Source organism: Crocodylus siamensis, chromosome 2 (assembly GCF_052110815.1).
Source record: "Crocodylus siamensis isolate JL-2025a chromosome 2, ASM5211081v1, whole genome shotgun sequence".
NCBI lineage: Eukaryota > Metazoa > Chordata > Crocodylia > Crocodylidae > Crocodylus > Crocodylus siamensis.
Window position 1 is genome coordinate 174,374,975 of NC_143396.1, and position 27,126 is coordinate 174,402,100.

The 27,126-nt window shown below is 39.4% G+C and overlaps 1 protein-coding gene across 3 annotated transcripts in view; it reads right to left on the reverse strand.

Annotated features, from left to right (window-relative positions):
* Nucleotides 1-27,126, reverse strand: part of LRP5 (LDL receptor related protein 5) — a 264,354-nt gene that overhangs the window by 143,952 nt on the left and 93,276 nt on the right. For all 3 annotated transcript variants that reach the window (XM_090032363.1, XM_090032361.1, XM_090032362.1), the window contains exons 3-5: nt 25,724-25,921; nt 20,112-20,308; nt 17,143-17,274 (exon numbers count right to left, since the gene is read on the reverse strand). In XM_090032363.1, coding sequence (XP_089888489.1) covers nt 17,143-17,274; nt 20,112-20,308; nt 25,724-25,921 — 527 coding nt within the window. The remainder of the gene's footprint in view (nt 1-17,142; nt 17,275-20,111; nt 20,309-25,723; nt 25,922-27,126) is intronic.

Below are 27,126 nucleotides of genomic sequence, written 5' to 3' on the forward strand. Positions count from 1 at the left end.
GCCACACAAAGCCCTCAAAAATTCACAACTATCTCACCACTCCATTTTCAATTATATTAATGCATCTATAATCACTGTGATCTGCTTAAATAATATTAAAATACATTTAATAGAAAGCAAAGGGGCAGTGAATAAGCATTTAACAACTGATAACACATATAGGAGTATTAGAAAGTTTTTTGGTTTTTTTTAAAGTATCTGGGCATCATTGTACAGGGAAGTGTTGCCTTTTCATACAACTGACTGCATTTTCTCCTCAGTTCTGTTATCTCTGATTTTATTTTTCTCTCTCATCACAATGAACTAGGTCAAGGCTCAATAAGCCTGATGCAAGAGATGCTGAGTGACACTCTCAGGCCTGTACTATACAGAAAGGTACAAGCAGACGAATTTAACAGTTGCCTTCTGGCCACACCAAAGCAGGTTTCAGCTCTCAAAAGGCTACATGTTACTTAAGGAATGTATGCAGAGATTTCCAGCTACACTCAGGGTAACCCAATTTTCTCTCTGTCACTCTCACTGTATTACTGTAACTGGATGGGACAAGTAAGCTTTCACATCATTTTCTGAACAGCCATCGTCTGTTTATCTTTGCACAGCACCTCTATGATGAGGCCATGCTTCTGCCAGCTTAAAGATGAGAAAGGTCCTTTCTACATCAAACTTGCCTCTCTCTGTGGCTGCACCGTGTACTCTGTATTAAACTGAACGGTGCGCCATCATCGTTCTGACCCTAGGGATGCTCAGGGTAGATACATGGAACAGATGTGGACAGTAAAATTGTAGAATCATGGGCATTTCCTTTAGTATCTCATTTCTCTCTCACGATCTGATGAAGTCCCCAGAAAGCGTCTCCTGGGTGGAAGTTAAGGCATACTAGAATTCTGAAGGAATTTTCAATTTTCTCTATTTTAGGGTAAAGAGAACAAGTTAGCATTACTGAAGTGAACTACTTGGCCTATGCACACTGGCTGCCTCATAATCCTTACCACTTTGCAGCACCTACTCTTAATGAAGTTACATTCATTTGTAACTACCTTCCTGACAGGCGTGTATCTCAGTACTTAGGAACCAAAGACAATGGAATAAAGGCAGTGCCCCAGAAGACAAATGCCACAGCATGTACTACTGAAGTTTCCCAGTGAGTTCTCTCCGTGGTTCAAGACTCAATGGACTGTGGACTGTAAAGAATCACTGCTCTTTGCCAATACTACTATGACTGCAAATACCTCTGCAAGCACTTAAAACAAACTGCAACACAAAAGGCTTTTTATGTATATACAAGCATTTTTTTCTGGAATGAAACTGAGGGAAGTCTGGCACGCATACAGCTCTGAGCACAGTGCTAGGAGGGTTAAAAAGTAAATTAATATTAGCATTTGGGGTTGCTTACCTCTGAAACAGTGAACAAGTTAGTTCACCTCTCTGAATCAGTGGCTTTATCTGTAAAATGGTGACTCTATCCATTTCATATGGTCACTTGACAATGAAGGCTGCTAAAATGCTATGAAAATAGAAGACCATGCAAGGTCTATACTGGACCACATCTATTGTAGAAAATTAAGTACCAGGTGTTTTAGAAACTATCTAGCACAACCAGAAACAAATTAAATGTATTCTGTGTTGCAGCACAGATTTAACCAAATGAATCTCTAAATCTGCTACTCAAATTAGTCATCTTGCTAACCACAAAACTAAAAAACAAAACTACTAAGTACTGTGACATGAACAGGTTTCACATCTTACAACAAATAAAAACTTTTGCATAGGCAATGTAAACGACACAAATACAATGATGCAATCTAAGGTTAAATCCTAACCCGCTGTAAAGTGTTACCTAAAAAGTCTCCCCATCAACCATGGCCAAGAGACTGAGAAGGAAGGAATGTGAGTGTAAAATTACATGTACTTGATGCAAACATTTTTCAAACATGGTGATTTCTTTTTCAAACAAGAAATCACCTTTAATAGCTTTTTTACATTAAAAACAAAGAAATTGGATTCCTTTTGAAAATTCCATTTTGAAAGAGTTTATAAAGCCTTGAGTTCAAACTTCTCTTTTATTTTTCCAAATGGTTTAAATTTAAAATGGTTTATTATTCTCGTGTCCTTTTCTTGCTCTCTCTTTCTCCTGAAGAGTTCTGCAGACCTTCTGTGCAGAACTCTTGAGCAAATCTAACAGCCAAACAAACCCATGAATTTTAATGGTTAGCATTTAGAAACAGATACTAACTACACCTGAATTAAAATAAAACCAATACACAGTGTTGGTCATTTATTCTTACTCCCCAAACACTTTATGCTGTCTTTGTAATTAAGAAACCACACAGAATGGACTTGAGGGATTCTTTGTGTGTTGCGTTCCACTCTACCCCTCCCCTACTTAATCCATTAATTTTAAAATTTAATGCCCATGCTAGGTATAGTGTTTGCTGAGATTTTGTTGGTTTGTGTGCCTCTTATTATTAAAAATGCATGCTTCAGTGCTGAAAATGGCAGCTGCATTCTATTTGCAAAATTAACTCCAATCAGAGCTGACAGCAGCGAAACAGCCCATCTCACCAGCTCAACAAGAGCCTTTTTTATTCTCCCCTTGGCCCACTTCACATTTGACAAGTGACAAGACATCTATAATACAGTAACAAATGCTCCAATTTATTCACCCAACCTAAACAAATGTAGACTGCAGTGGTTGCCTTTGCTAATCCATGCCAGCAAACGCCATGCTATTCCTTTCCCATTTGTCTGTCTGCTAATCAGGATAGAACAATGCCCCCTTGTGGGTCTCTTCACCCTCAACTCCCCCTTTTTCCTTTCCTCCAGTCTACTCATTAGGAACTTTTTTACAGCCACTATTTTACTGAGCAGAACTGAATTTGTAAACCGGAAAGTTTAGTTCTGCACTGAAACATAAGAAAAGAATCAAATTTTTCTTTTTTCTTTTTTTTTTTTTGGGGGGGGGGAGGAGGGGAAGGGAAGGGAGGGGTTAAAGAAGCTTATTAAAAGTACTTAGACAATAGGCAAATCTTTTACCAGCTATTTGAATACAGATAACCTGCCATCCCTGATAAACCAGACAGACGTCAAGAAACCACACAGATGAGCAAAGGATCTTGTTAGTTCCAGTAACATACTGAATTATTTGGCAAAGTTTCAGAGGATAGTGTCAGGAGAAACCCCCCCCTCAAAAAAACACCCTATTATTCTGTATGGATCATGGGAAACAGAAAAAGTTGCCACGCTATTTAATAACCTTGCCAATATTCAAAACAACGACAACATTCAGCGTAGATGTTCGGTGTTAGCTAGTCTTAACACCCCAATTGCAACAATCTGCAACCCAAACTGTTCAGGGAGGTTTTATTTTGATGTTGAGAATTCTCAGTAAAGTCCCATTATTTGTTATTAGACTTTTCTGCAGTTCTGAAACATGCTTGAGAAGCTGTACTAATATTTGGAGTCACATAAAAAGAATCTTTTTCTTCCACGTACAAAAGAAAGTCAGTCATGGTATTTTAGCCACAGCACTACATATCCTAGTACAAAAAAGATGGATGAACAAATGCTAGCGCACACTCTAAAAGAGGTTGTTGGCTACATACTGGCCAAATTATGGATCAGTACGAGGGTATAAAACAGCATGTTTCATGGAACCGAGTTACTTCACATTCCTCTCTTTTTAGTGTTAGAGCCAAAATAACAGCAAAAAACAGAAGACTAGAATACTCACAAACACTTATTTAAAACATCAAGCAACGTAGCACCTTCAGCAGGAATGAGCAATCCTAACAGTTATTCTAGGCACAATCCTCAAGATCTTAATTAATAGAAATAAGCAATAGGTTGCATTTTTTCAGCAGCTTTACCAACAGTCTTGAAGCACTTGAACAATTAAGCCTCAATTCTCTACCAGTTTTGTCAGTTTAATGATTTCCATTTTGAAGTCAGAGAAGGTAGGTTAAGTGATACACCTGAGGCCTCAGATTGGTACATACAATTAAGAAGTTCCAATACCCAGCTCCTTTGCTAACTAATGAACCAGCCTCTTCCAAGAATCTTAACAGAAATGCTAAACCATCCACTAAAAAAGGAAAAAAGTCTCCCAAGAATCCCGAGCTGCAGAGATATGGTAGTTTTTGTTCCAAGACAGTAGAGTCTGAAGATCATCTAGAAGTTCTGCAAAGAGCTAAGAATGCCCTATCCTTTGTAGAAAAGCCTTCTCCTAAAAGTGATCCCCACCATTCCAGGACATTGTTACTGGCTCTGTTCCATCATATTTTGAATGCGGTTGTTTTGAAAGCAGATGTTTCCGCCCCCCAAGTCAGTTCGCTCTCCAGCTGTGATAAGACTGAAAAGTATCTGCACAGGTTTTCCTTATTCTAGAATGCGAAAAATCAAAGACTTTAAAAGTACCAAGATCTGCTAAAAATGGGTTGAGTTGGGAGAGCGAGGACAACAGTTACTGGAAGGATGGAGAAGAAAAACCTTATTCATGAAATGCTAATGCAACTGAGGTAAAAGCAGAGGGGATGCATACACTTTAGATGACCACTTTCCAAATTCTCTAAAATGTGGCATATATGTTGTTTTCATTCTTCTGACCTTGACACATATACTGAAACAATCACCTCATAAACTTGGAAAAAAAATTCTCATTCCTGGTAGTAAATAAGAGCCACTGAAAAGTCACTATGAGACAAGTGATTTTATGGATCAGTAAGAAGGTATATAACAGCTTTTGGTTTTTCATGGCCCACTACCCATTACTGCATCTGGTTTCACTGTTAAAATTCTTTCTGTCTTCTGGCAAAAGCAATTCAGTGCAGTACAGTTCAGCACAATGCCACATATACTATTTCTTACCATGCAATCAGTATTTAAACACCCATAGTTACAATACTTAAGAAACAGAATAGAAAAAAAAAATGTGGTTTGACTCTTGGACTAAGTACAGACAGTCAAAAAGCCTGAGGCTGAATGGCAGGTTAGTCTAAGCTGTACAGATTGAACTGGTAAGCAAGTGAAAGGATGTTTAACTTTTTATTCCACAAATGCAGCCACATGCCTGCAATGGCCCAGGCCAGAAGATGGGGTTTGCTAGAGCATGCCTCCCTGCTTGGCTGAAGCAGACAGCTTGGGCCATGGCTAGCCTGCGCACCCTGCAAAGTGGGAGGAGGGGGGGGAGGGATGTTGTGCAGGAGATGAAAGGCATCCTGGGATGCTGGGGGGCTGTGAGTTAACTGGGATCTGGGACAGAAGTTCAATAAATTGATTTAAACTAAATCAGTTAAGTCTGGTGCTGTATCCATCCAGGGTTTATCTTAAACCTGTTTTGGCCATTTTGAAAGCAGTTTATGGGCGCTGAACTTCTGTTATGTTACAGATTCAAACCAGTTTCTGATTACTTATACTGGTTTCTGTGTAATTCCTGTCCCTAGCCTTGATGTGCGAGTCTCACAACATCAGCAAGTGCCTCAGAATACCCTGATGAGACAGCAAACCTGTCTCAGTTCCCTGGCTGGTGAAAATTATGCATGACACAGCAATTGTGAGTTTATGCCGTGCAGGGATGCAGTAAGAAGGGAGTTGCCCAATACATGACATCTTGTAGAGGCCCAATTTTCAGAAAGCTCTAAGCACCCAATTTGGAAACCAAGGGCACCTATACATGAGCGCAGAGGCTGCTCCAACACACTGGAATTCCACTATGTCTTGTGTATCAGCCTCCCTGTGCTTAAAAATGGCGGCAGGGGCACTTGAACTAAAGCTCTTTGAATAAGTTTTAGCTCATGTGCCCCTGCCACCATTTTTAAGCACAGGGATGCTGAAACAAGATACACAGTGGAGCTTTAATTAGAGTGGCTCCAAGAGCTGCTCTAATTAAAGTGCCAACCCTTCTCCATCCCCGGAGCATGTGTAAAAGTGTCCTAAGGCCCTCTGAGGTGCTTCAGGTTAGTGTTAATTTGCCACTCCCCTGATCCAAATATCCAGACCTGTGGGGAGCTTTGCAGGCCAGACAGCAAGGCCCTGTGCCCTAAATTGGGCTCACAGGGCTGAGCAGAGGTGGGGCCCAATCCAGGAATTCAGCAGTGGGACAGTACAGGGCCCAATATGAGCACATGGGGCTGGGTAGAAGCAACATGGGGCCCAATCCAGGAACATGGGGCCCATTGAGGTCCAGGGACCAGACCCATACCACTCATCCAGCCCACAGGGCCAAAAAGTTAAGCACCACTAGCTTAAACTATTTTCAAGACAACATAAACTAAAACTACTTATACCAGCATGAAAGACTGACCATTTGCAAGTTGTACCACTTCAACTCTAGTGGTTCAAATTCATACCCTACTTTATATCCACACAACTTGCTAGTGTAGACAAATCCTGAGTATTACAGAGTTCACGCATCTAACACCAACAGCCAGGAGGCTTTTCATATCAAGATATCTGTGCCATATGAACCTTCATAGCATTGCACTTTGGTCGTTACTATGTTCCGACTACGTGCTTTATAAACATTCACAATTAATTTATAAACTGTTTTTCCCCCAAGCACAACAGAGCAACTCTCCTTCATTCAAGATTGTGTACAGACCAAACAAGGAATTTTAAACAAAAGTCTGAGTTATCCAAGGGCAGTGGCAAAGCATCCAAAAACATCTTGGATAGAATCCTGGATCCAATGAAGTCTACAGGAGTTTTCTTCCATTAAATTCAGTGGGATCAAGATTTCATGCTCAAGCAAAAAACTATCATCTTTACACTGAGATGGACAAAATGTATTTCAAGTAATTTAATTCTAAATTTGTCACGGCTAAGGCTAAGTATGAGATGTATCTCATAGCTTTTTTCTTTTTAAGAAAGTTTTAAGCACCTTAAAATAGGGATTTTGAAGGCATGGATTATCTCAACCATAATAATTGTCTCGCTTTCTTAGGGTTTGCTACTGCCATTGTGTCCAAAGGCCTCATATGTAAAATCAACAGCAATATCAAAAAGGAACAGATTTTTAAGGCTATTTAAAGATACATAAATTCCTGGTTATCCAAGGCCCTAGTGGAAGTCCCTGGCACTTCTCCTTGATATACTTACCTGTTACAAATTGCTTCTGATCAACTGATGTGCAAACTCAGTGCAAGGTGGTAAGCAAGGTGGAAGGTAAGCAAAAAACTCTCCATTGTTTACTTTTCCCAGTTTCACAGCTGATGCTTCCTGTGTAATTTTGCAGTTATTTTCTTGCTGCCTGTGGTGCTGTAATTCTTTACCTTTTGCTACTACAGAAGAGGTGTTACAGTTTAACATCAATTCCTGAACGTAATCAGATTTAGACTTTGCATTTTATACTTCTACAGTGCATAGAGGGCTCAGCCATGCTGGACTCCTTTATGCCAGGTATATACACAGTACAATTCAGATTTCCCACATTTCTGAGAGTTTCTCCATGAACAATGCTTGGCATTTTATCCTACGAGAACATAGCTATCTTACTAAGTTACGAATGGGGAGGAGGTTTCTCATAAAGCTGAGGTCCCAAGCTATTGAAGCCCTTTGAGATCAAAGCCATGGCTTACAAACATCACAGCCAGAAGAGGGTGAGGAGTGTTGATGTGATGTGCCCTCAGCATTTCCTCCTGCCAACAACTAATTTCAATTACATTTTGTGTCGCACACAGTGTTCTCGGCTAAGGGCCTGCTTGAGATAACAGATACATGGACTATTTTAGATTGAAGTTTGTTTAACATGGCAGAGAAAATAGTTATAATGCTGAGCTTGCTTGCAGCTGCTAGAGGCAAAACAGAAGCGAGAGTCTTCAGGATATGGCCATACAGCCTTGATCAATAGGTCTCCCTTGGCCTCAAGTCACTCTAAACGGGGGCAGAACTCCACAATATGTTCATGGTCAGAAGATGAACAAAATATATATGCTGGACGCCACAGAGATTATAGGATAGGACCTAAAACATATACAGACACATTCACAGGAATCTGTGTCAAAAGCGTACAAGATAATAAAGGAAATAATACACAAGACCCCACTTAATGGAACATTTCCTTTACCTGCTGATGACCCTTGATGGATTAATTAATTGGTCAAGAAAAATTCAGGAGGAATCCATTGATGGAAATAATGTGAATATTAAAACAGTCCCTCAATAATATAAGCATTCCCCAATAAGAGATGAATTAGCAGGAACAATAAAACTCTCTCATGAGAAAGATAAATTCAATATATTCAGTAGAAGAGAAAAAAAATCTTGACAAAATTTGAAAAACTCCTCAAATATTTATGCACTAAAAAAGAAATAGAATGACCCAATTTTTTTTTAAAAGAAAGATAAAACTAATGATACATTGGTCAATTTGAGCATTGGCACAATAAGGCTAGATGAGGAATAGCAAAATTTTAACAAAACACCATACATCAAGTGATAGTGACTGTACAGATAGTTCTACCAAAATTAACAAAGCCATGTTAAATTTGGCCAGCTGGGGATGTTCAAAGTCCTACACCTCTAAGGTCACATGTACAAACTAGTTACAGCTGGAGCCCAAGCTGAACCAAAGGAACAAACTGGTCCTTAACTTAATGTGACCTATTCTGCTTTTTCTAGCCTGCAGTTTTTATTGAGTTAAAACAATTTTAGTTCAACTAAACATTGGCTCATTTTGTTTCAAGAAGTTATCAGACACTGATGTGCAATGAGAATAGAATTCCTTGAAATAGCAAAGCAAGCAGTGAAGAAAGAGGACCCTTGTTTGGGAAGAAGAGAAATGAAAACTTGCAATAACCATTTATGGGAATACTGGCCTGTTTCCCACTTTTATGGAGAAAGTTGACAATTCTGAAATTTACAAAAAAAAGCCTATAGCAGTATTTTTATGCCAACAACTCTGGACACAGTAAAAAGAAAAGATGTATTTCCAGAACTGAAAGAAACAGGCTGCTGAACATCGTTTCTAAGAAGGTACTGAATCTTGGGAAAAGGAGTAGATGTAGCAGTGGCACTTGAACCTGGACCAGGATTTAATTTCAATTAGTGGACAAGACATGCCAGGAACTATACTCTTCATTAGTCGCATTTGATTGCGATTAAACTAGAGCTGTATCGGCAAACCACCAGCAGCACAACATTTGAGTGTATCCTGTCTACAAGCTATGGGAAGGAAGGCAAGTCCATACCATGAAACTATAACTGCAAGAGAGACTACATTATTTTGGAACTTCAAATCAGCTGGCACAAAACCGGATTCAACCACAAAGAGAACCAGCATAGTTGTTAGAGAAGATGTGTAATTCTTGCTTGTTACATACTAAAGCAGGAAAAGAATTTCAGGAGAAGAAAGTCTACAAGGATGAGAAGCCCGAGAAATGCAGAAACCCATTGCAACAGCAGCGCCTCATGGTAATGAGATGCCTTCTAAGTAACAGCACTGTTCAGAAGTCTGAGCAAGAAGGGCTCAAATGGCTCCCTATCAGGAGACAACATAATCCATGAATGCATTGTGCTTGGCTTTCTCCTGACATGTTAAGCTACTTTTAAGTCAACAAAAGAACCCAGTCAGACCCATCTAAGGGACCCTCAGGGAGGGAGGGAAGAGAAAAACTTCTCGTCTTTGGGGATTCCTTTCAGGAACAGTTTAATATTTATAAAAAACACATGATTCAGCACTGTTGTAGTTAAACAGAATGCCAAAAGCATTATCTGTAAACAGGAAAATAGTATCAGTTTGCACTTCAAAACTGAAACACCTGAATTCATGTATGCCTTTTTGACAGCCTCCCTGCTGCTCCTCCTCAACTGTAGTGACAACTGATCCAAGCTATGCTTTGCTGTTAAGTGATACAAAGGCTATGCCTTTATCAAATGTCTCTTAAAAAAATGGGAGAGAGAACTTGTTCTTTAGGATTTTCTTCATTTAATTTGTGTCGGGGGATTTAAAAATGTAGGCCTAAATTAGAAGTGTAATCTTGATAATTGCTTAAGCAAATCAATGGCTGAAGGTGTAATTACAGGTTCAATTTAAATCTTAGCAAAACGCTCAATGGTTTTTTCCAAGTTATGCTATAGCTCAAGCAGCAGGTATGAGTGAGCTTCTATGGCCCATGATATGTATGAGAGAGAAGATTAAGATGAAAGATTCTTCCTTGTCTTGCAATGTATGAATTTTCAGAGCAGAATTACATGCCTCACTTGTCTGAGAATTTAGGCACATTTTTCAACCCAATGCAAAAATACTTTGAGAACCACAGTTCCCTAACCCTCCCGAACAAAATGTAGAAGAACAGTTCATTGTAGTGCAATAGTACTGGGGAGGCCACTGAGGATAAACTCCTATTCCAGGACTTACACAGTTAGAATTCTTTCTTAGTGAAGTCAACTTCTTTAAACCTTTGCTAAGTACATTTGCTTCTAAGAGAATTAACATTCCATAAGATGTTCAAATCCCAGCTTTACAGCTTCTGTTAAGGCTAAAAGTGGACATTCCATTCCAAATCTCTTTTTTGGTGTGATGAATTGTCAAAACTGGTTCTTCTGGGCATCAAGGTTTTCATACTAGCTCTTCACTCAGAAACAGAGTTAAATTTCCATTCATTCTACCACTTTTGACTTAGGCAAAACTCCAAAGTGAAAGGCTTCCAAAGTCCAAAAATAAAACAAAACTATGGTCCTTGAAATCAAACCAATTTTGTTTTCAACTTTATAAAGATCTGTCTTTTCTAACACCTACGCTGTACTAAGAATTAGAAGAACTGAAAGTATCTTCCTGCACAAATGCCATTACCTTATTTCCCCCCACCACCCAGGTGCTGACAGACATCATGATTTGTGATTTCAGTGTGGCTCCAAATGGGAAGGTTCAGAAGTTAGCCTGTACAGTATCACTACATGAGTGGGCCACAGAGCACAGACCGAAAAAAAAAAAAAACTGGCCTACTTTCTACAAGGAACAATTCCAGATTTTTTTATTTTAATCTCTTTCCATCACTGTTGTTAACTCGACCTCCTTTTTTTGCAACATAAAAGGGCGGGGACATAAAAGGGAGGCAAAGGAAGAAGAGAAAAACCCAGGACATCTTGTAATGAAAAACTACCACCACTTTGACTTTGCTTAGTTAGCTGTGCTGCTTTCAAACTGCAATTCAGAATACATTTGTGCAGGCAATAAGGTCAAGTGAACTCTGTTATAGGAATTGATCTGTTATTGGCTTACACATGTTTAGCATGTCTACCTCTACTTTACTTCTTTAAGTCACCCTAGTAGCAAAAATTCCACAAAGAGCTAGATCACAAGCAAAAAGCTAGAGTTTAGAAAGATCTTTTCATACATGTCTTTTCATCAGTGCTACATTTAATCTATTACTGACCTAAACCAGAACAGCATTTTCTTTCCATTCTATCTTACAAATGGTGAGAAATGTTTCCCAACATCATTAGCTCATATACCTATGCTGCATATACCTTCTTCCACTCAATAATCAAGAAATCCTGTAAAATGATTAAACTTCACACCACTTGTCAAGCAGCTAATATTATAATAATTTTAACCTCAGGCACACAAATGGCCCAAAATCAAACAAGAGTTCCAGGGACACAGCCAGAACAGAATCTAGGTCTCTTGACTCTCCATTTTCTTCTCTAGAAGCTGAACACTCTCTGATAAGAACCTATTGTCCCAGCTATCATTAGGGCATAGGACTTTAGAAAGAGTAAAATGATTAGGATTTGAATGGCTAATTTCCTCTAGCCTCCAAAAAAAATTCTAGTGCTCATTCTACTCAAAAGTCAAATACAACAATAAAGGAAACGTTCCACTGCTGCTGCTTTAAGACCAGTTCCCTATCACTTTATAAACACTGCATACTGATCTTTTACAATTCAGATACCTGTATGGGAGAGAAAAATCATAGTCTACAAAGTCTGCAGGGTAACAGGGGTTTTGTTTTAGATTTAGAATGTGGCTTTTTTTCTTTTATAAACAGAAAAACAACACCTGTTCCCGTATTGCAGATTACTCTTACACAGTTTTCTCAGTGCTACAAGAGTACTAGGATTGCCATCCATGAATAAGAAAACACTGCACACAAAGCAAACCAGACTTCAGTTTCTTGTATCTGGAGTGAAGCAACACTGGCAGCAACTGCCAACACTAAGCAACTACATGTTCCTGGAGAGCTCCTTGTGCTCAGAGTCAAGAGTTGCACTGTCCACATTTTTCTATATATTAATAAATTGAATGCACCACGCAGCTGAAAGTTATCATTTTTTTGACATGTCAGACAACATTACTGTGTAGACCTGGAAGGATGAGCAATACAACAAATCAACAATGCTGAAGGCAAAAAAATTAAAAAATAAAATGATTATTTTCCACTCAACATAACTGTTTTTTCTATCGTTTGAGCAGACCAGCAGTTATTCATACTGCACCACACCATTAGTCCAGATTTTTTGAATGTCAATAAATGTATGTACCTTTATGGCACTCTACCTAGTCCTATTCCTATAACAACCAATACAGTCTTGTACTTTAACCCATTGGCTTTCAGCATGACCCCTGACACAAAAAACCGTAGGTCCTTCACCACCACTGAGTTAATTACAATTTATTTAACATCTGTCATGACAAAAACCTGATCCATAAAAGCAACAAAACAAGGGAAACAAAGGTTCTGAATAGTGGTATGTGGTAAGAATTATCACACCCATTTTACAAAGGAGAAGCAAAGTTGAAGCAAGTTGGTGGCAGCACCTGCACCTGAACTCACACTCTTGCAGTTCCCAACCTCATGCTCACTCCCTCAAACCCACCCTCCCTCTATAAAGAGCTGCACAATACATGGGTCTCATGTTTGCAAATTCTTCAAGACTCAAAAGGTAGACTTCTCAAGGGGGCCAAAGTGACTTAGAAGCCTGAGGGCTTGTATAAATGGTGACATTTAGCGTCATAGATACTACTATAGATACTCCAGTAATATACCACTTGTAGATACTTGTGGGGGATTCACAATACTATTTTTCAACTGTATTGGTATAGTTGTGTCAGTACATTTCTCCTTGCAGATGAGTCCTCAGTTCTGTTTTCACAACCAGTTAAGTCACTCCAGAGCCCAATTCCAGGGAAAGTCGACAAGACTTACTCTCATAAAGTCATCTGGCACTTCTGAAGTTCTTACCTAAATTAAGCAAAGGGATGAAACTGAGAAATAGATCATTCTTCCATGTCTGCAGTTCCTAGTATGGCCCACTTACAAGTTTCTTTGCAAAGAACAAAAAGTCAGCTTCTTGCAACCAAGGAGTTAATTAATAAGAGTGGAAAGAGAAGCACATGGATGTTGGCATAAGGCAGACAGGACCACAAAAGATGTGGAGCTTGGGAAAGAAATAATCCATAAAACCGAACCAAAAGGCCACATTCTTATGCAAAACCAGACTTCCTGTTCCCATCCCACATTTGTTGCCCTCTTTTGACAGAAAACCCTTGACAGACTGTCTGACTCAACAATGGAAAGGTGCAAGCACAGTCTAAACAGTCACTCATGTTTGTGCCATTAGCTGAAGCCAAATTCACATTGGCCCTGGTTTCCCCTGCCAGAAACACAAGGTCAATATGAACATTTAAAAAGAAAGCTGGCTCTCAACATTCAGCAATGTTTTTTAAAGCTGTGAAAGGGAAAGCTTTCTTATGCTGTATGGGGAAAGAGAAAGTCTTTCAGCTGCTGCAAGAATTACCTTAAAAGCATTTCAATTGCAGCAGGAAGAGTTAATGAAACTGTCCTTTCAACCCAGGAAACTGAGGGTTCAAATTCCGCCTTAGTTCACAAGTGAAAGGAGGTTGTTGTATGTGTCCTGGTGCCAGTGAAAATTAACCCACATTAGAAAATGACTACATTATTTGGCACATTGGCTAGATAACAGTAAAAAGCACCCAAGATTTCAACAGCAGGGTTTTTTAGTCAACTTCACTGGCAAGAACCATATGTATTTAAGAAGGCTGCACTTAGCATCATCATTGCTGGACTCCAAACAGTAATGTTACTCCCTCATTTAAAAAAAAAAGACAAATTTCCTGATTAATAAAAAAAAATAAAACTTTTCCAATACATTGTATAAGTTCCAAATTACCAACATGAAATATGCACCTACAGTTATACAGTTATCAATGTTAGGAGGACAATAACTAAAGTAGAAGCTAAGTAATCCTCAACTGTGTCATATCAGAATTAACACTTTAGAGGAAGTGCAGAGAGGAATTCCAGTTTCTTAATAGCAGGGAACTACCATCTGAGATACTAGATTTATTTCCTCTCATCCAAATTATCTAGGAGAACAAACTTCACAAGCCTCCTAGGACAGAACCTTGCATTTACATTTTCTAAAATTGAACCTAATGCATGGAAATACAAACTCAGCCCAATGAAAAAAATGTCCTAGCATAACTACCTCACGCATCTCTCCATTTATGGAGTCAGCACAGACGGAAGAAGAGACACCATTCATCTTCAGTAGCAGAGAAACAGTTTTACTAGTTTAATTTTTAATTTGGCACTTTTCTGTATGGATCGCTCCATTTTAATTAACTGAATCTGTGAGCGACCTGCTGGATCAGCAGCAACACAACACATGGCCACACAAGCCAAGTACAGATATTCAGGGGCATTAGGAGGAGGTTAAATCAGATCAAAATGGCTGCCCAATATCAGGTAAATCAGGATAGGCAGGCTAGCAGGGTGTTGGGGAGTCGAGCAAGCTGAAGGGGATTGCAGGTCCACCAGGGGATGGGGGCAGGCACAACCTGCAGGTAGAGTGGGGTCCCCCCAAGTGAGCCTACACCCCCATCCTTCCCCACACCAGGACTTACGTGCTCAGCTCCAGTGGTGATGAACAGTGATAAGAGCAGCTGCACCTGGAATGGCTCATGGGATGGGAGTTGAGAGGGCTGGCGGGGAGGGAAAGCAGCACCCAGGCTGGGGCCAGTGGCTGGGTTTTCCCCACCCCAGGGCTGCACAGGGAAATTGTACAGAAGTTCCATTCACCAGTTTGACCTAAACTTAATAAGTTTGATACTAAATAGATCCAGGTTTATCTTAAACCTCGTTTTTCAGTTGTACGACTGGTTTGTATACATGGCACTTCTGCACAGTTACAGGTTTAGACTAATTGCTGGTCACTGAGACCTGGTCTGTAAGAGTAAGGTTGGCACCGGGATGAGCTAAGTTTAAGTCAGGCGGACATTTTTAACCTGATTTAACCTCCCCAAATATCTGTACTTAGCCACAAAGATCTGGCTTTAAGCAAGTATACTGGCACATCAGTATCCTAAACGTGTTATACAAGCAGTCTCTTTGGAATGCAGCCCAAGCGTAATGGCCGAGCTGACCCTCTACTACATCAGGAATAGGCAGGAATAAACAACAGTCTTTGGGTCCCATTGACCAGACAGAAAAAGAGAAGACAGTCCTTCAATGGGTTCCTTCTAATATATATGGCACATGCTTCACAAAGGTGCTTAAATATGCATTTAAGTCCCACTGAAGGATGATGTGGGAAACAAGACAAAAGCAAACTTCACAGGCAACTGTAAGGTACTCTGTGGACCAAAAGTCAGTGGATCATCACCTGAGAACTATGGCCCAAACCAACAGAATGAATTACAACAAATATTTCTAGATCTCTAGAACTGGCAGAAACCTAAGGGAAATCATACTCATTCATCCACAGTAGATGCAGTTAACAGACAGATGCAACACAGCCTACCAATGTGGGTAGTTCTATGGTCAGGATCACCAGAGTATCTTAAACATTAATGCCTTGATTTCCAACACAGCTGCAAAGCAGAAACATATTGCTGTTTCTGTTTAACAAGAGGAAAAATGTAAGCCCGAAGGTGGATTCTGAGAGGTGCTATGTTGTTGCAGCTCTCATTGGCAACAGCTAAATATACGGGTGCACAGCACTTCTGAGACGTGAGACTAAGAGAAATCAAGTATTTCCCAGACTTTTCTAAGTTGAACTCCTCCCCTCCCCAGGAAAATTAAGCTAGTCATGCCTCCCTGCCATGTGTTATGATAGGCCAACCTAGATATCTTGGATAATTCAGCAGTTAAGTAGCCATCTGAAAACCTTCAGTCATCCAGAGCTGGTCTACTGTCAAAGAGCTGCCATGGAGCAATAGTTATGGGAGTAGAGATTCCAGCAAGATGCAACAAATGCTGACAATGAGTTTTTTCTGCTAGCTACACCACCACCAGAACAAAAGCTACACTAACCAAAGCACTCTTCTGTTGGCATCACTACACCAACACCAAAAGTTTTAACTAATTTGCAATGATAGCTGTTCTGTTTACTTTTTTTCCCCATGCTTCTAGCCAGCATCGCTATACCAGCAAAGCTTTGTAGTGCAAAGCTGGTTTCAGAGTAGATTGCGTACAATTTTCAGAGGTGATCTTCTCCCTCCTTGCATGCTCTGATAAGCAGTGAAATGGTTACAAACATGGAAATTTAAAGGACCAATGGTATGAGATATTTCCCACCAAGATTAATGAGACAGTTCACTCCTCACAGTTTGCATTTCAGGATGTCTGCTAGGGCAAGCAGACACTGTTGTACTGCTTTCAAGCATTTCTATACAATCCTAAATTTGAAAACTATCTTTTAAAAAAGCTGACCCAGTGAAGAACACAAGAGTCCTGTCCATGTCCTGTTGACTCATGCTTCACATCCTCTGTTCCCAAATAAGGGAACAGGCCCCATATTTTAGGATACTTTTAAACTCAAAGATATGCCTAAGATCATACAGTACATTTGTAGCAGAGCTAGGAACTATGCCCAATTTTCTTAATTACCAATTCAGTGTCTTAACCAAAATATATCAAACTTCTTTTTAAAAATACCAAAAGTTATGGGGTTAGCTGGCTTCTCCTGATACAGACTTAGATGGGTAGGATAGGTTTGTGGGGTTTTTTTTTTTAATTACCAGTGTAGTTGTTTCTCCAAGTATACATTGACTGTGCCAACCAAGTTGCCTACAAAATTATGACAACTTATCTTCAGCAACTTTACTTTACATCTGTGTGCCTAAATAGCAAAACCAAATTTTTGCCTTTCAACAGAATCAGCACTAGCTAAGAGACACCTTACCTGCTTTACAAGTCTTGCCATCATGTTCCAGCTGCACTCCAGTGGGACAGGCACAACTGTAGAAGGGGTCTCTGGGAGACAGAAGGCACAGGTGGGAGCAGCCGCCATTTTTTTCTTCACAGGGAGTATGAACTTCAAGAAATCAAGAAAACCAACATTTACTTTTTTTATTTCTAAAGGCCCCAAGTCCCACTCAAATATTACCTCCTGCAATCCCCTCCCAAGAAGGAGATCACCACTCCTGCCCATTTGTCACCAACCAAAAAGATAAGGTTTCAGAAGTGGCTGGTGATCTTGGGTACTCAATTTGAGATGCATTAAAAAGGGCCCAATCCTCAGAGAACAGATGCTCATACCTTCTTTAATGCACTTCAGGCTCGGCACTAAAAACTTGAGACTCCTCAGATCACTAGTTGGGCCTTGTCTATGTTATCACATCACCACAACATCCCAATACCAGATTAAGATGTTTTCTGCTGACGGGGGAAGCTGGGGTGGTTCTGGGAACAGCCAAACATCTATGCTGAGGAGCCTGGCTGTGATAACATAGGCACCCTTCTTAAAGTGGCAGCAGCCCCACAGTGTAGATCTAGTCAAACAACATTTTCCTGCTACCAAACAACAAGAAAATGACTAGTTTTTACTGGGGAGGGAAAGGGAGCTTATTACATTGGATACTACAGCTTCTAAAGGTTTAACATTCTAGCATTTCCATGTATGTGATTCATGGGAGGAAAAGAGGAGAAAGAAGAACAGAGCAAAAATCAAATCTTTCACTTTTCAGAGAAAGGACTAAAAATGTCTTCCCCTTTTTCCTCCTACCTGTTTTTAAAATCAGTTTTGAAAATGCAAATGCAATACATTTGAAATAGGAATAAGCAAGACTATGAGGGAAGAAACTACTCAATTAAATCATCCCTGAGAATACTGACACATTTGATGGATTGCAAGCTTTCCCTAATATGTATCGTAACTATGTACAGTTTAATCCCCAATCCAATTAAATGGGGGTTTTGTTTTGTTTTTTTTAAAGAGCTATTAATAAAAACCTGGGATGGCTTGCTGTGTATGTGTGTGTATTGCCTTCCACTGAGAGCCACAAGAAAGAAAAATCATGAGGAGGAGGCATCTGAACTTGATCCCAGTGAAGTCAATGGCATCTGAATGATTTTCAGCAGATGCTCTTTCCCCAAGTACCATGTTTTCCTTGCTACTGGCCTAGAAATACTATGACCCAAGAGAGGGACATTCCCTCAGCTAAGAGAAATGACAAGAATCCAGCACACACAACACACTCCCATCTGGAGCTCCAAGACAAGCTGTGGTACAGCACATACCTGACAACCTCCAATGAAATCTTGCACCTGTTTCTCAACTAAACAGATACCAAATTCCTGTTATTTACTTCAAGCCTGTTTACTGCCAACCTAAACTTTCCTTAAAAAAAAAAAAAAAACCCAAAAAACAGTGCTGCCTTCAGGGAACAAGCCTTCCAGTTTGGTTAAATTAAAGAGCAAACCCAAAAGGCAGACCTTCTGCCGAGAAGGACACGATACTTATCCCCGGGGCTGAATTACACACATATTTCTGCTCTGCTCTGATTCAATCTGTATTCTCTGTATCCCTCTCACCTCCTCCCAACAGGCTCCCTGCAACTACCATTCTCAGAACACGCACACAGACACACAGACCCTGGAGCATGGTCCTATTGATACTGACATGGTAGCAGTAAGTATAATATTCTACATGATATGCCCACTGATTTCAATTTTTTTTTTACCATGAGGACTACAGTGCTTTATCTTATTGTTTTTAAATTACATATTAAACATAAATAGATATTTTATTTACCTCCAAACACCTGGTCAAAAATGTTAATTGGCCATAGCATTAAATGAGTATAGTGGTCTCACCAAAAAGGTTCTGAATACGTTGGGCACTTAATGTAAGATAAAAAATTCAGACAAGCCTCACTTAACACCAGGGATTTTTAACAACTTGGGTGCTATTGGAGGCCTGTCTATATTAGAACTCTTAAACATCATTATACTGACTAGTAGTGAGTGGGAAATTTTAGAAAATTTAGTACAGACAGGCTCCTTGGTCAGCCAGTATGAATGGAAGCATTTTTCAAAACATGTTATCTAATCTTGGTTGGTCCTCCTCACACCAGCCAGCCAAAATGTTTTAGAACTGCTAAGGCAGTAGTCATGTTTGAAACAAGTTTAAAGCAGGAGAATAAGATAGTGAGTTTTACTTAAACATCAAAGGAGCAAAACTGAAAGTTTTGAACTTTTCCTTTGCAGATGCTATTATACTAATTTATTCTCCTAAGATTTTTCTGCAGTAAATTAAATTAAGCTTAACCCTCTTTTTACAGTGGAGATAACAAGGAGTAAAAAGCAGTTTGTCCAAAACTGCCTAGCAAGACCTAGAAGAGGATTAAAACCTGGGGAGCTCTCATCTCCAGTCCCACATTCAATCCAGGGGGCTATGATGCCAGAAGTTAAAAGTAATTTCCATCATAGCTGCTCTTTGGCACTAGCCACTGATGCAACCTCAAATATAGGCCCCCTTCTAAGATTCTTAATGTTAAGAACATAATGGGCTGAATAACATGCTTCTTTCATTGAACTGAAGTCGGTAGGAATTAGACCCACACCAAGACTGATGGACCAGGCCCAGATCACTGATTAGCTTCTGTGCTGACAAGCTGATATTACCATGACCAACCTTGCTGGTGACATTTATCTTTCACAAGGCCCAATTCTAGAAAGGTATTTAAGAACATATGTAACAAAACAGGATCAGTTCCACTGAGTTTGGCACTTAACTCTCTTAGGCATCTTTAGAGCTGCAAGACCTCTTTCAGACTAAATGTTTCTCCAATTAACATTTTTGCTTCACAAAAAACAAACCACAACGCTTATATAGTATATAAAGGAATTTCAGGACAATGCGAAACATACAGTATGGCTGCCGCTCTGGACTCAAGACCTGGATGTCCATTGGGGAGTAAAGTGCACTCAGTATTTCTCTTCTTTTTTCCCCAGTCCTTTTGTTACAGGCATGAATGGAGCGAGTCTGCCAATCTGTCCAATACAGCGTGTCCCCAGACAAGGTCAGCGCAAACGGATGAGTGAGACTACCTTCAACGACCTTTTGCCTGGATTTATGAAAGAGAACAAACATTAGCATATATAAATTCTCTAAATCACCATAGAAGTAGGATTTTGAAATAAAACAATTTGCCCACAGTTCAGTGAAATTATCTGAAGGTACACCTGATGAATGCTTTCCGGGAAAACCCAGAGAAATTAAGCCAGGGTGGATATACACAACTGATGTGCCTTTCCTTTATTTACATATTTTCATAAAATATTTCATGGAGAACCTTTCATTTCAGTTCTAAATGCATTCACGCAAACTCTTGTGCTTTATAAGCAGCCACGACTGTTGATCTTTCATTGGTTTGTTTTTTTCCAGCTCCACCCCAAGAAGACATTCATCTCATTTTAACCATGTTTACTGTGGGAGAGAAGAAAGGGAAAGACATTTCCAAAAATCTTAGAGAGACTAATATCAAACTGTGCACAAAGCAAGCACAAATGTAAAGAACAGCTATTTGCTTCCATTTAAGCATCCATATATATTTTAGTAACTACAGTGTATGCTGTGTAAATATAGTCACATTTCATAACAGAGAGCACCTTACAAATGTGTGTAAGAAAGCTTTGCAGAATTTAGAAATGTAAAGTTAGACTTTCTTCGACTGCCTCATAGCTGTCAAACTGGGAATCTGCCAAACAATCAGGAAACAAATATATTGTGTTTCATAGCAACAAGATATCCAATTCAGCTACAAACTGACCCCTGGAAGGCCACACCAATGTTCTTTAATGCAAGCAAACAAATGGTTGATTACGACCGTCTCCAAGATGGAACACAGACTACAGAATACTTCTTCTCATTAAAATGCTAGTTATTTTGTCCACTCATATGTCTGGTATCTTTGCCCAGGTTTGTCCCATAAGATTTCAGCTCTTTTGTCTCTTTATGGAGCCAACATTTTCTGCATTGTACTGAAGAAGTGACTGAAGCAAAAGCATAGATGTTTCCCTTTTTTAAGTTCTCTCACAATGTAACTTCCAGCTCAAGAATCATTTATTACAACTCAACAACAATTTTTTTTTTGATTGACATACACTGAACCACATGAAATAAGGCCCGTTTCCTGCATGGTATTCTGGGGTGCTAATGGAGACACGTATTTAATAAATCAAATACCCACATCCGCAGTGGGATCCAAAGAATAAATCAACCAGTACGTTTAAAAATGTAACAGAGCAATCTAACAGAGCTTCAGTAATTTCTTATTCTCCTCCTAAATAGAACTATGTCCCTGAGAATGACACTTTTTATGTGACATTGCTGTTTAGCTATTTCCAGTAGCAACAGCTATCAGAGTTCTGTATACCTTTTTCCCCCCTCTGTATGTTATGGGTGAATTGGAAACTGGAGTGGCATTGAGCAACAGGTTTTGAGGACTTTTAATCTTTAATTGGATATAATGCACATGCTCATGCCTCCAACAGAGATGTAATCATTTACTTTTTCATGATACTTTGCAAGTTTTCAATGGGCCTGAACCAGAACCCCCACTCCTTTACAAAACCTCATTCACCTCCACGTGGCTCTCCACAAAGGCAGGCATACAAAACTACATGTAGTTTTGCACTGTAGGAACTGGATCTCATTTACCACTGACTTTTTCATTCTACAGTGCTTTTCTGTACACTGCAGTTAGCAGTTTGTCACTTGTTGGATTGATTCCATATTCTTTATCTCAGGTCCAACATTATAAATCAAACGTCACAATAAGACATATTCCTTCTTTAAAATCACATTTTTTGGAAGTATGTCACTATCACTTAGCACAAGCAGTCATTGAATGTAATTTCACAACATACTTTTGTACAGGGGATTCTAAAAATCATGCACAGGACAATAACCTGGTGCAGTTCAAAGCAATTTGAGGCAATGAGACATTTTAATAGTTAGTGAAAGCAAGTAGGACATTTTTTTAGTTTGTTAAAACAATCGTATTTGTTTTTTCACAGTAGAAACAAATGCTCTGTTCAAACAGGGAAAAAAAGTACATCTTCCACATCAAAGGGCTGGCTATATTCATTCAAAGACTTTGAAAGTTCATAGAAATGACAATATCCCCAAGGAAGGGAAGCAAAAAATAAAATACTTTCTTGTAACTATTACGCAGACTTCATGTTCACTCCTCTTATGGAAAAAGAAGAAAGTAGGAAGAAAGGGTAACACTGACTGAAGGTGTTTCATAGATTTCACAGACATTAGGGCTGGAAGGGACCTCGGAAGATCATCGAGTCCAGCCCCATGTTATTTTAATTTTATCAACATGGTGCAATAGTTTCATAACTGACCAGAAAAATAACACCCGCAAGTTTTTCACGTACATCTATTGACATATGCATAGATCATTTTTATGCACATACACCAAGCAGACGCCTTACAGATTTACATGTGCAAATAATTATTTGCATATGTACATTCAAAGCTGACCACGTACAAAATCTTTTTTGTGCAGTTTGGATTTGAAGTTAAGGCTGCTTTCAAAAATCTGGGCCTGGGAACATCCAGATGATTGCTCAAAGTAATAAATGACTAAACAAAAAAATAAAAACTCATCTTCAGCATCTTTAACTTTCTTTCCCCATCTCCTGGCTTGCGTGCCTTTCCTAATAAGAGTGATGGGTGAATTTATGTGACTTTCTAGTCTTGGAGTCTTTGCTTCTAACTATTAGCTGTCCTTGCTTTTATTATTTCCATCTCTCTTACACATCAGGTCCTGCCCCCCCCACCAGCTTAATTACATGCCTTAGAACTTTTGAAAGAGTTCCAGCTGACTTACTTTCAAACTCAAGCTTACTAACACATAAACAGATTGCTCCAGTAATTTTAATCCACTATAGAGAACACAAATTTCTGGTTTATTTGAATTCTAAAGTGACAGAGCCTGAGGGGAGACAGAAAGGATTTGTGGTATTGAAGGATTTATTTGTTGAAAAGTTTTAGGTATAATTTATCTGGCTCTGTTAAAAAAGAAGAGACATTCAAGCACGAAGAAGCCTAGTTTTTATTTCAATTGTGATTCTGAAGTTATTTCCAGATTTGAACTGCACTATAAACCTACATCATTATCAAATGCCAAAGTATTTCACTTTACAGGTTTCTGAACATCAACATTGATTAGTGGAGTGGGAAAAAAAAAACAAAAATCCTATTAAAGTTGCACCATATAAAGATTAAAATCAGTACCCAAGGACCTTGATTAACAACACAAGAGGTATGCCATACTTTTGTACAGGGGATTCTAAAAATCATGCACAGGACAATAACCTGGTGCAGTTCAAAGCAATTTGAGGCAATGAGACATTTTAATAGTTAGTGAAAGCAAGTAGGACAATTTTTTAGTTTGTTAAAACAATCGTATTTGTTTTTTCAGTACTATACCACAGAAGCAATTTAACTCCCATATAAGCAAACAAATTCTGAAGGTACCTCTGTTACACAGTACATTGGGCAAAGCTTCATTGAACTACACAGGCTCAAGGATTTTCCAGCAGTATATGCTGTACTGGAAGCATCTGACATGTGGGGTGTATTTAGGCTGCAAGGAGCCTTTAATTTTAATCACAGATTTTGGCATTATTATTAGAAAATTTGTGATTTTATATCAGAGAAAACCAGGATCCCTGACTATTACTTAGTCACAGCATAACCCTAGCAGGTAACAATTTTAGATACTTATTCTCAGTAGAACTCAAAAGTGAGTCAGTGCAAAAGAACACAAAGGGAGTCAGCAACATGATTCCTATTTTAAACAACTGAAAACTGAGGCACTTTGGAGTAGAGTTAGTGTAAAATATAGAGTACATTTTATTTTTCATTAAACTGGTATGGAGATGCATAACCCAAAATATCTCTGAATTTTTATCAAGTCAAGTAATTAGTTTCAGAAGAGGAAATTTCAAGTACCTAAAATATACAGATCATCTGCATGGTACAGATGTTGCTGTGATTTCCATTTTGCCTTAGGGGTTTGTTCTCACATAGGGATATAGCAGCCTTCAGACATGTCACCAACTTGATATCAGGTTCTGTTATGTTCTAACACTCCTCAGCTAATTCCCCCAAGACAGATTATTTTGGATTGGGTGCCACAAGTTCAGCATCCCAAATTGGGCTCTAGGACTAGGAAGTTCAAGTCAGATGATAAAATTCGGAATACTTAGGACTCCTCATATAAAACCACCACAAGTGCACATAATTTAAAATTCAGGACAACAGACACACCAAGTCTTGTACACACATGAAGCATATGTAAGGTGGTGGTCAAATCCCAGGGGAAGACTTTCAACAATGTTAATAGGCCATGTTTCTTTCAGGTTGGGGAGAGGGGAAGGGAGGAGTCTTCCTCTATTTGCAAAAAGGATTTACTTCCAGCATACTGGCTCATTACCAGGGAATCTGGGTACCAGCACCAAATTATAACACTTTGTGGGCACTAAAGTTGGAGACTTGAATGACTGGACAGGATACTTTTAAATTATCATATTCAAGTTGCACGTGGCACCCCAGATAGCAGAAACCACCACTGCAATGTGGTCAACGGAGAGGTAGACACCATTCTAAGACTGAAGCTGATGCAGAATATGCAGCAGTTCACTTCCCAAGTGAGAGGCTTCTCATTGGGAATGCATGATAATATTTGCTCCCAAGATCAGTGCTGGCTGCCCACTGAGCTCTGAGTGGAGTTGAAAGTTTTGGCTATGATCTATGAAGACCTAGTTGGCTAATCTAAGCTACCACACTTCTTTGTGCCACAATGCCACAACAGGAGTTAAAAGGGATGCTCAAGTTAGATATGCCTCTTTAAATTTTAACTGAATTAACATTACCAAAACATTCTCTGTGAGGGCAGTAAAATGCAGCTCATGGTCACCCTTCATCTGAAATAGCCCAAATTTGGTGACCGTCTGGGGACCCTGCAAAAGACATTTGCTTGACAGGGATGTCAGAATGTGCTTCCCATAGTGATGGGAGGGTGAAAAGGAGCTTCTGTGGGTGCTTGACTGCGAGTTCCTGTTGAATTGAAAAAAATCAATGCTGCTGGGATTTTACTATATCATTAATTACATGGTAGGTGCCTAGGGCCTTGAAAAGGCATCTCTAATTAATTTCAAATATAAATATATGCCTAGAAGAGAAAAAATTATGCTGCAGGGGAAGGCTATAACAACTGTCCTAGCATAGAATGATGATGCAAATATTCCAATTATTCTTTAATTTTAGAAAACTGAACCACCATTTCTAATTGTAGGATTGCGTACATGTTTACACAAGGAGTGCTAATGATACAGTTAGCAAGATGACAAGGTGTTTACTTAGTATTAGAGGACTAGTGAAAATTAGCATCTGCATAAAATGAGAAGTGTTTTAAAAGAAAACCCATACCCCAACCTGACAGATACCAAAAGAAACATACCTAAAGGAACCATCCAGATTTGCTCTATGAATGAAACTCAGCTTTGCATCAGCCCAGTACAGCTTCTGCTCCTCAAGATCTATCGTGAGTCCATTAGGCCAATAAATGTCTGAATCAACAATTATTTTACGTGTGCTGCTATCCATTCCTGCCCGTTCTATTCTGGGTGTTTCACCCCAGTCTGTCCAATACATATACCTAAGAAAAAAAGAAAAAGAAAAAATTAATCAATGTGTTAGGAAGCTAAAGTGATTATTGATTGATTTCAGAAACAGTTGCAGTCTCAGCTTTTTCTGAAACTTAAATACATTATTTTTAATATTACTGTAGAGAGGTTTAATCATATAAACAAATATCCCCAAATTATTTAAGAAGTACAGAAATTTAAGCCAAAGTTCCAGTGGCTTCAACAAGTTCCTGTAAAAAAGAGGGCATGTTTCAGAAGTTTTGCATTCCATATGAAATATTACCATTCACATCCATCTCAGAGGACAAGCTAGTTGTCAAAAGCATGAACAAGTGTGCACTTTGCTTACAACCTTAGCTAGTACAATGGCATGTGTTAACAGCATTTATGCATGCAAGTGATCAACTGAATGTTCAGGTAGTCATGACTGCATGATAACTGCTGTCCTTCTGACAGTCCAGAGGTCCCAAGAGAGAACGAGGGCTGACTTACCTGTGTTTTTTTAAATTAATAAAAAATGAATGTAGATTGTGGCAGGGCACCTTTGGGGTGCTCACCACGTGGTAGGGGCTGTAGTAGGCCAGGGCTGAGCCCAGCAGGGAAGGCAGCCAGGTGAAGCCCCCCATATCTCATTCTAAGGGAGGGAGGTGTGTAGGGCTCTCACAGGCTCCGATGGGAGCCTGCTTTGGATCAGCAGCTGGAGAAACCTTCCCCTGGTACCATTTAAAGCAGGAAGATTCATAGATGTTAGGGTCGGAAGGAACTTCAATAGATCGAGTCCGACCCCCCTGCATAGGCAGGAAAGTGTGCTGAGCGTGCAGGGAAGTGTGCTGGGTGCTATCGCCACATAGATATAAAATGAAAGTTACCTCTGATTTTTCCAAGTTTGGTTTGTAACAACTCGTTCCTCCTTTATTTTTGTACGAAGACCAGAGATCCGAATTCTGCTCTGCCTAACTCAGGAGCTGATATGACTGTATTTACCTGAATCTAAGATGACTTCAAATGTAAGACAACCCTCCCCACCAATAATGACAGTCCATAATGGAAAATTATAACTTTGCTATCCTTTTACATGTACAGAATCTAATTAGTGGAAGGTAATCTTAAATTCATCCTGACCACGGCTCTAGTAGAGAAAGCAGTGGTAGAGGGTGGGAGGCCAGACCCTCACCCCTTGTCCCTTCATACCTGTACCTGTCCCTTGTGCCTGTGC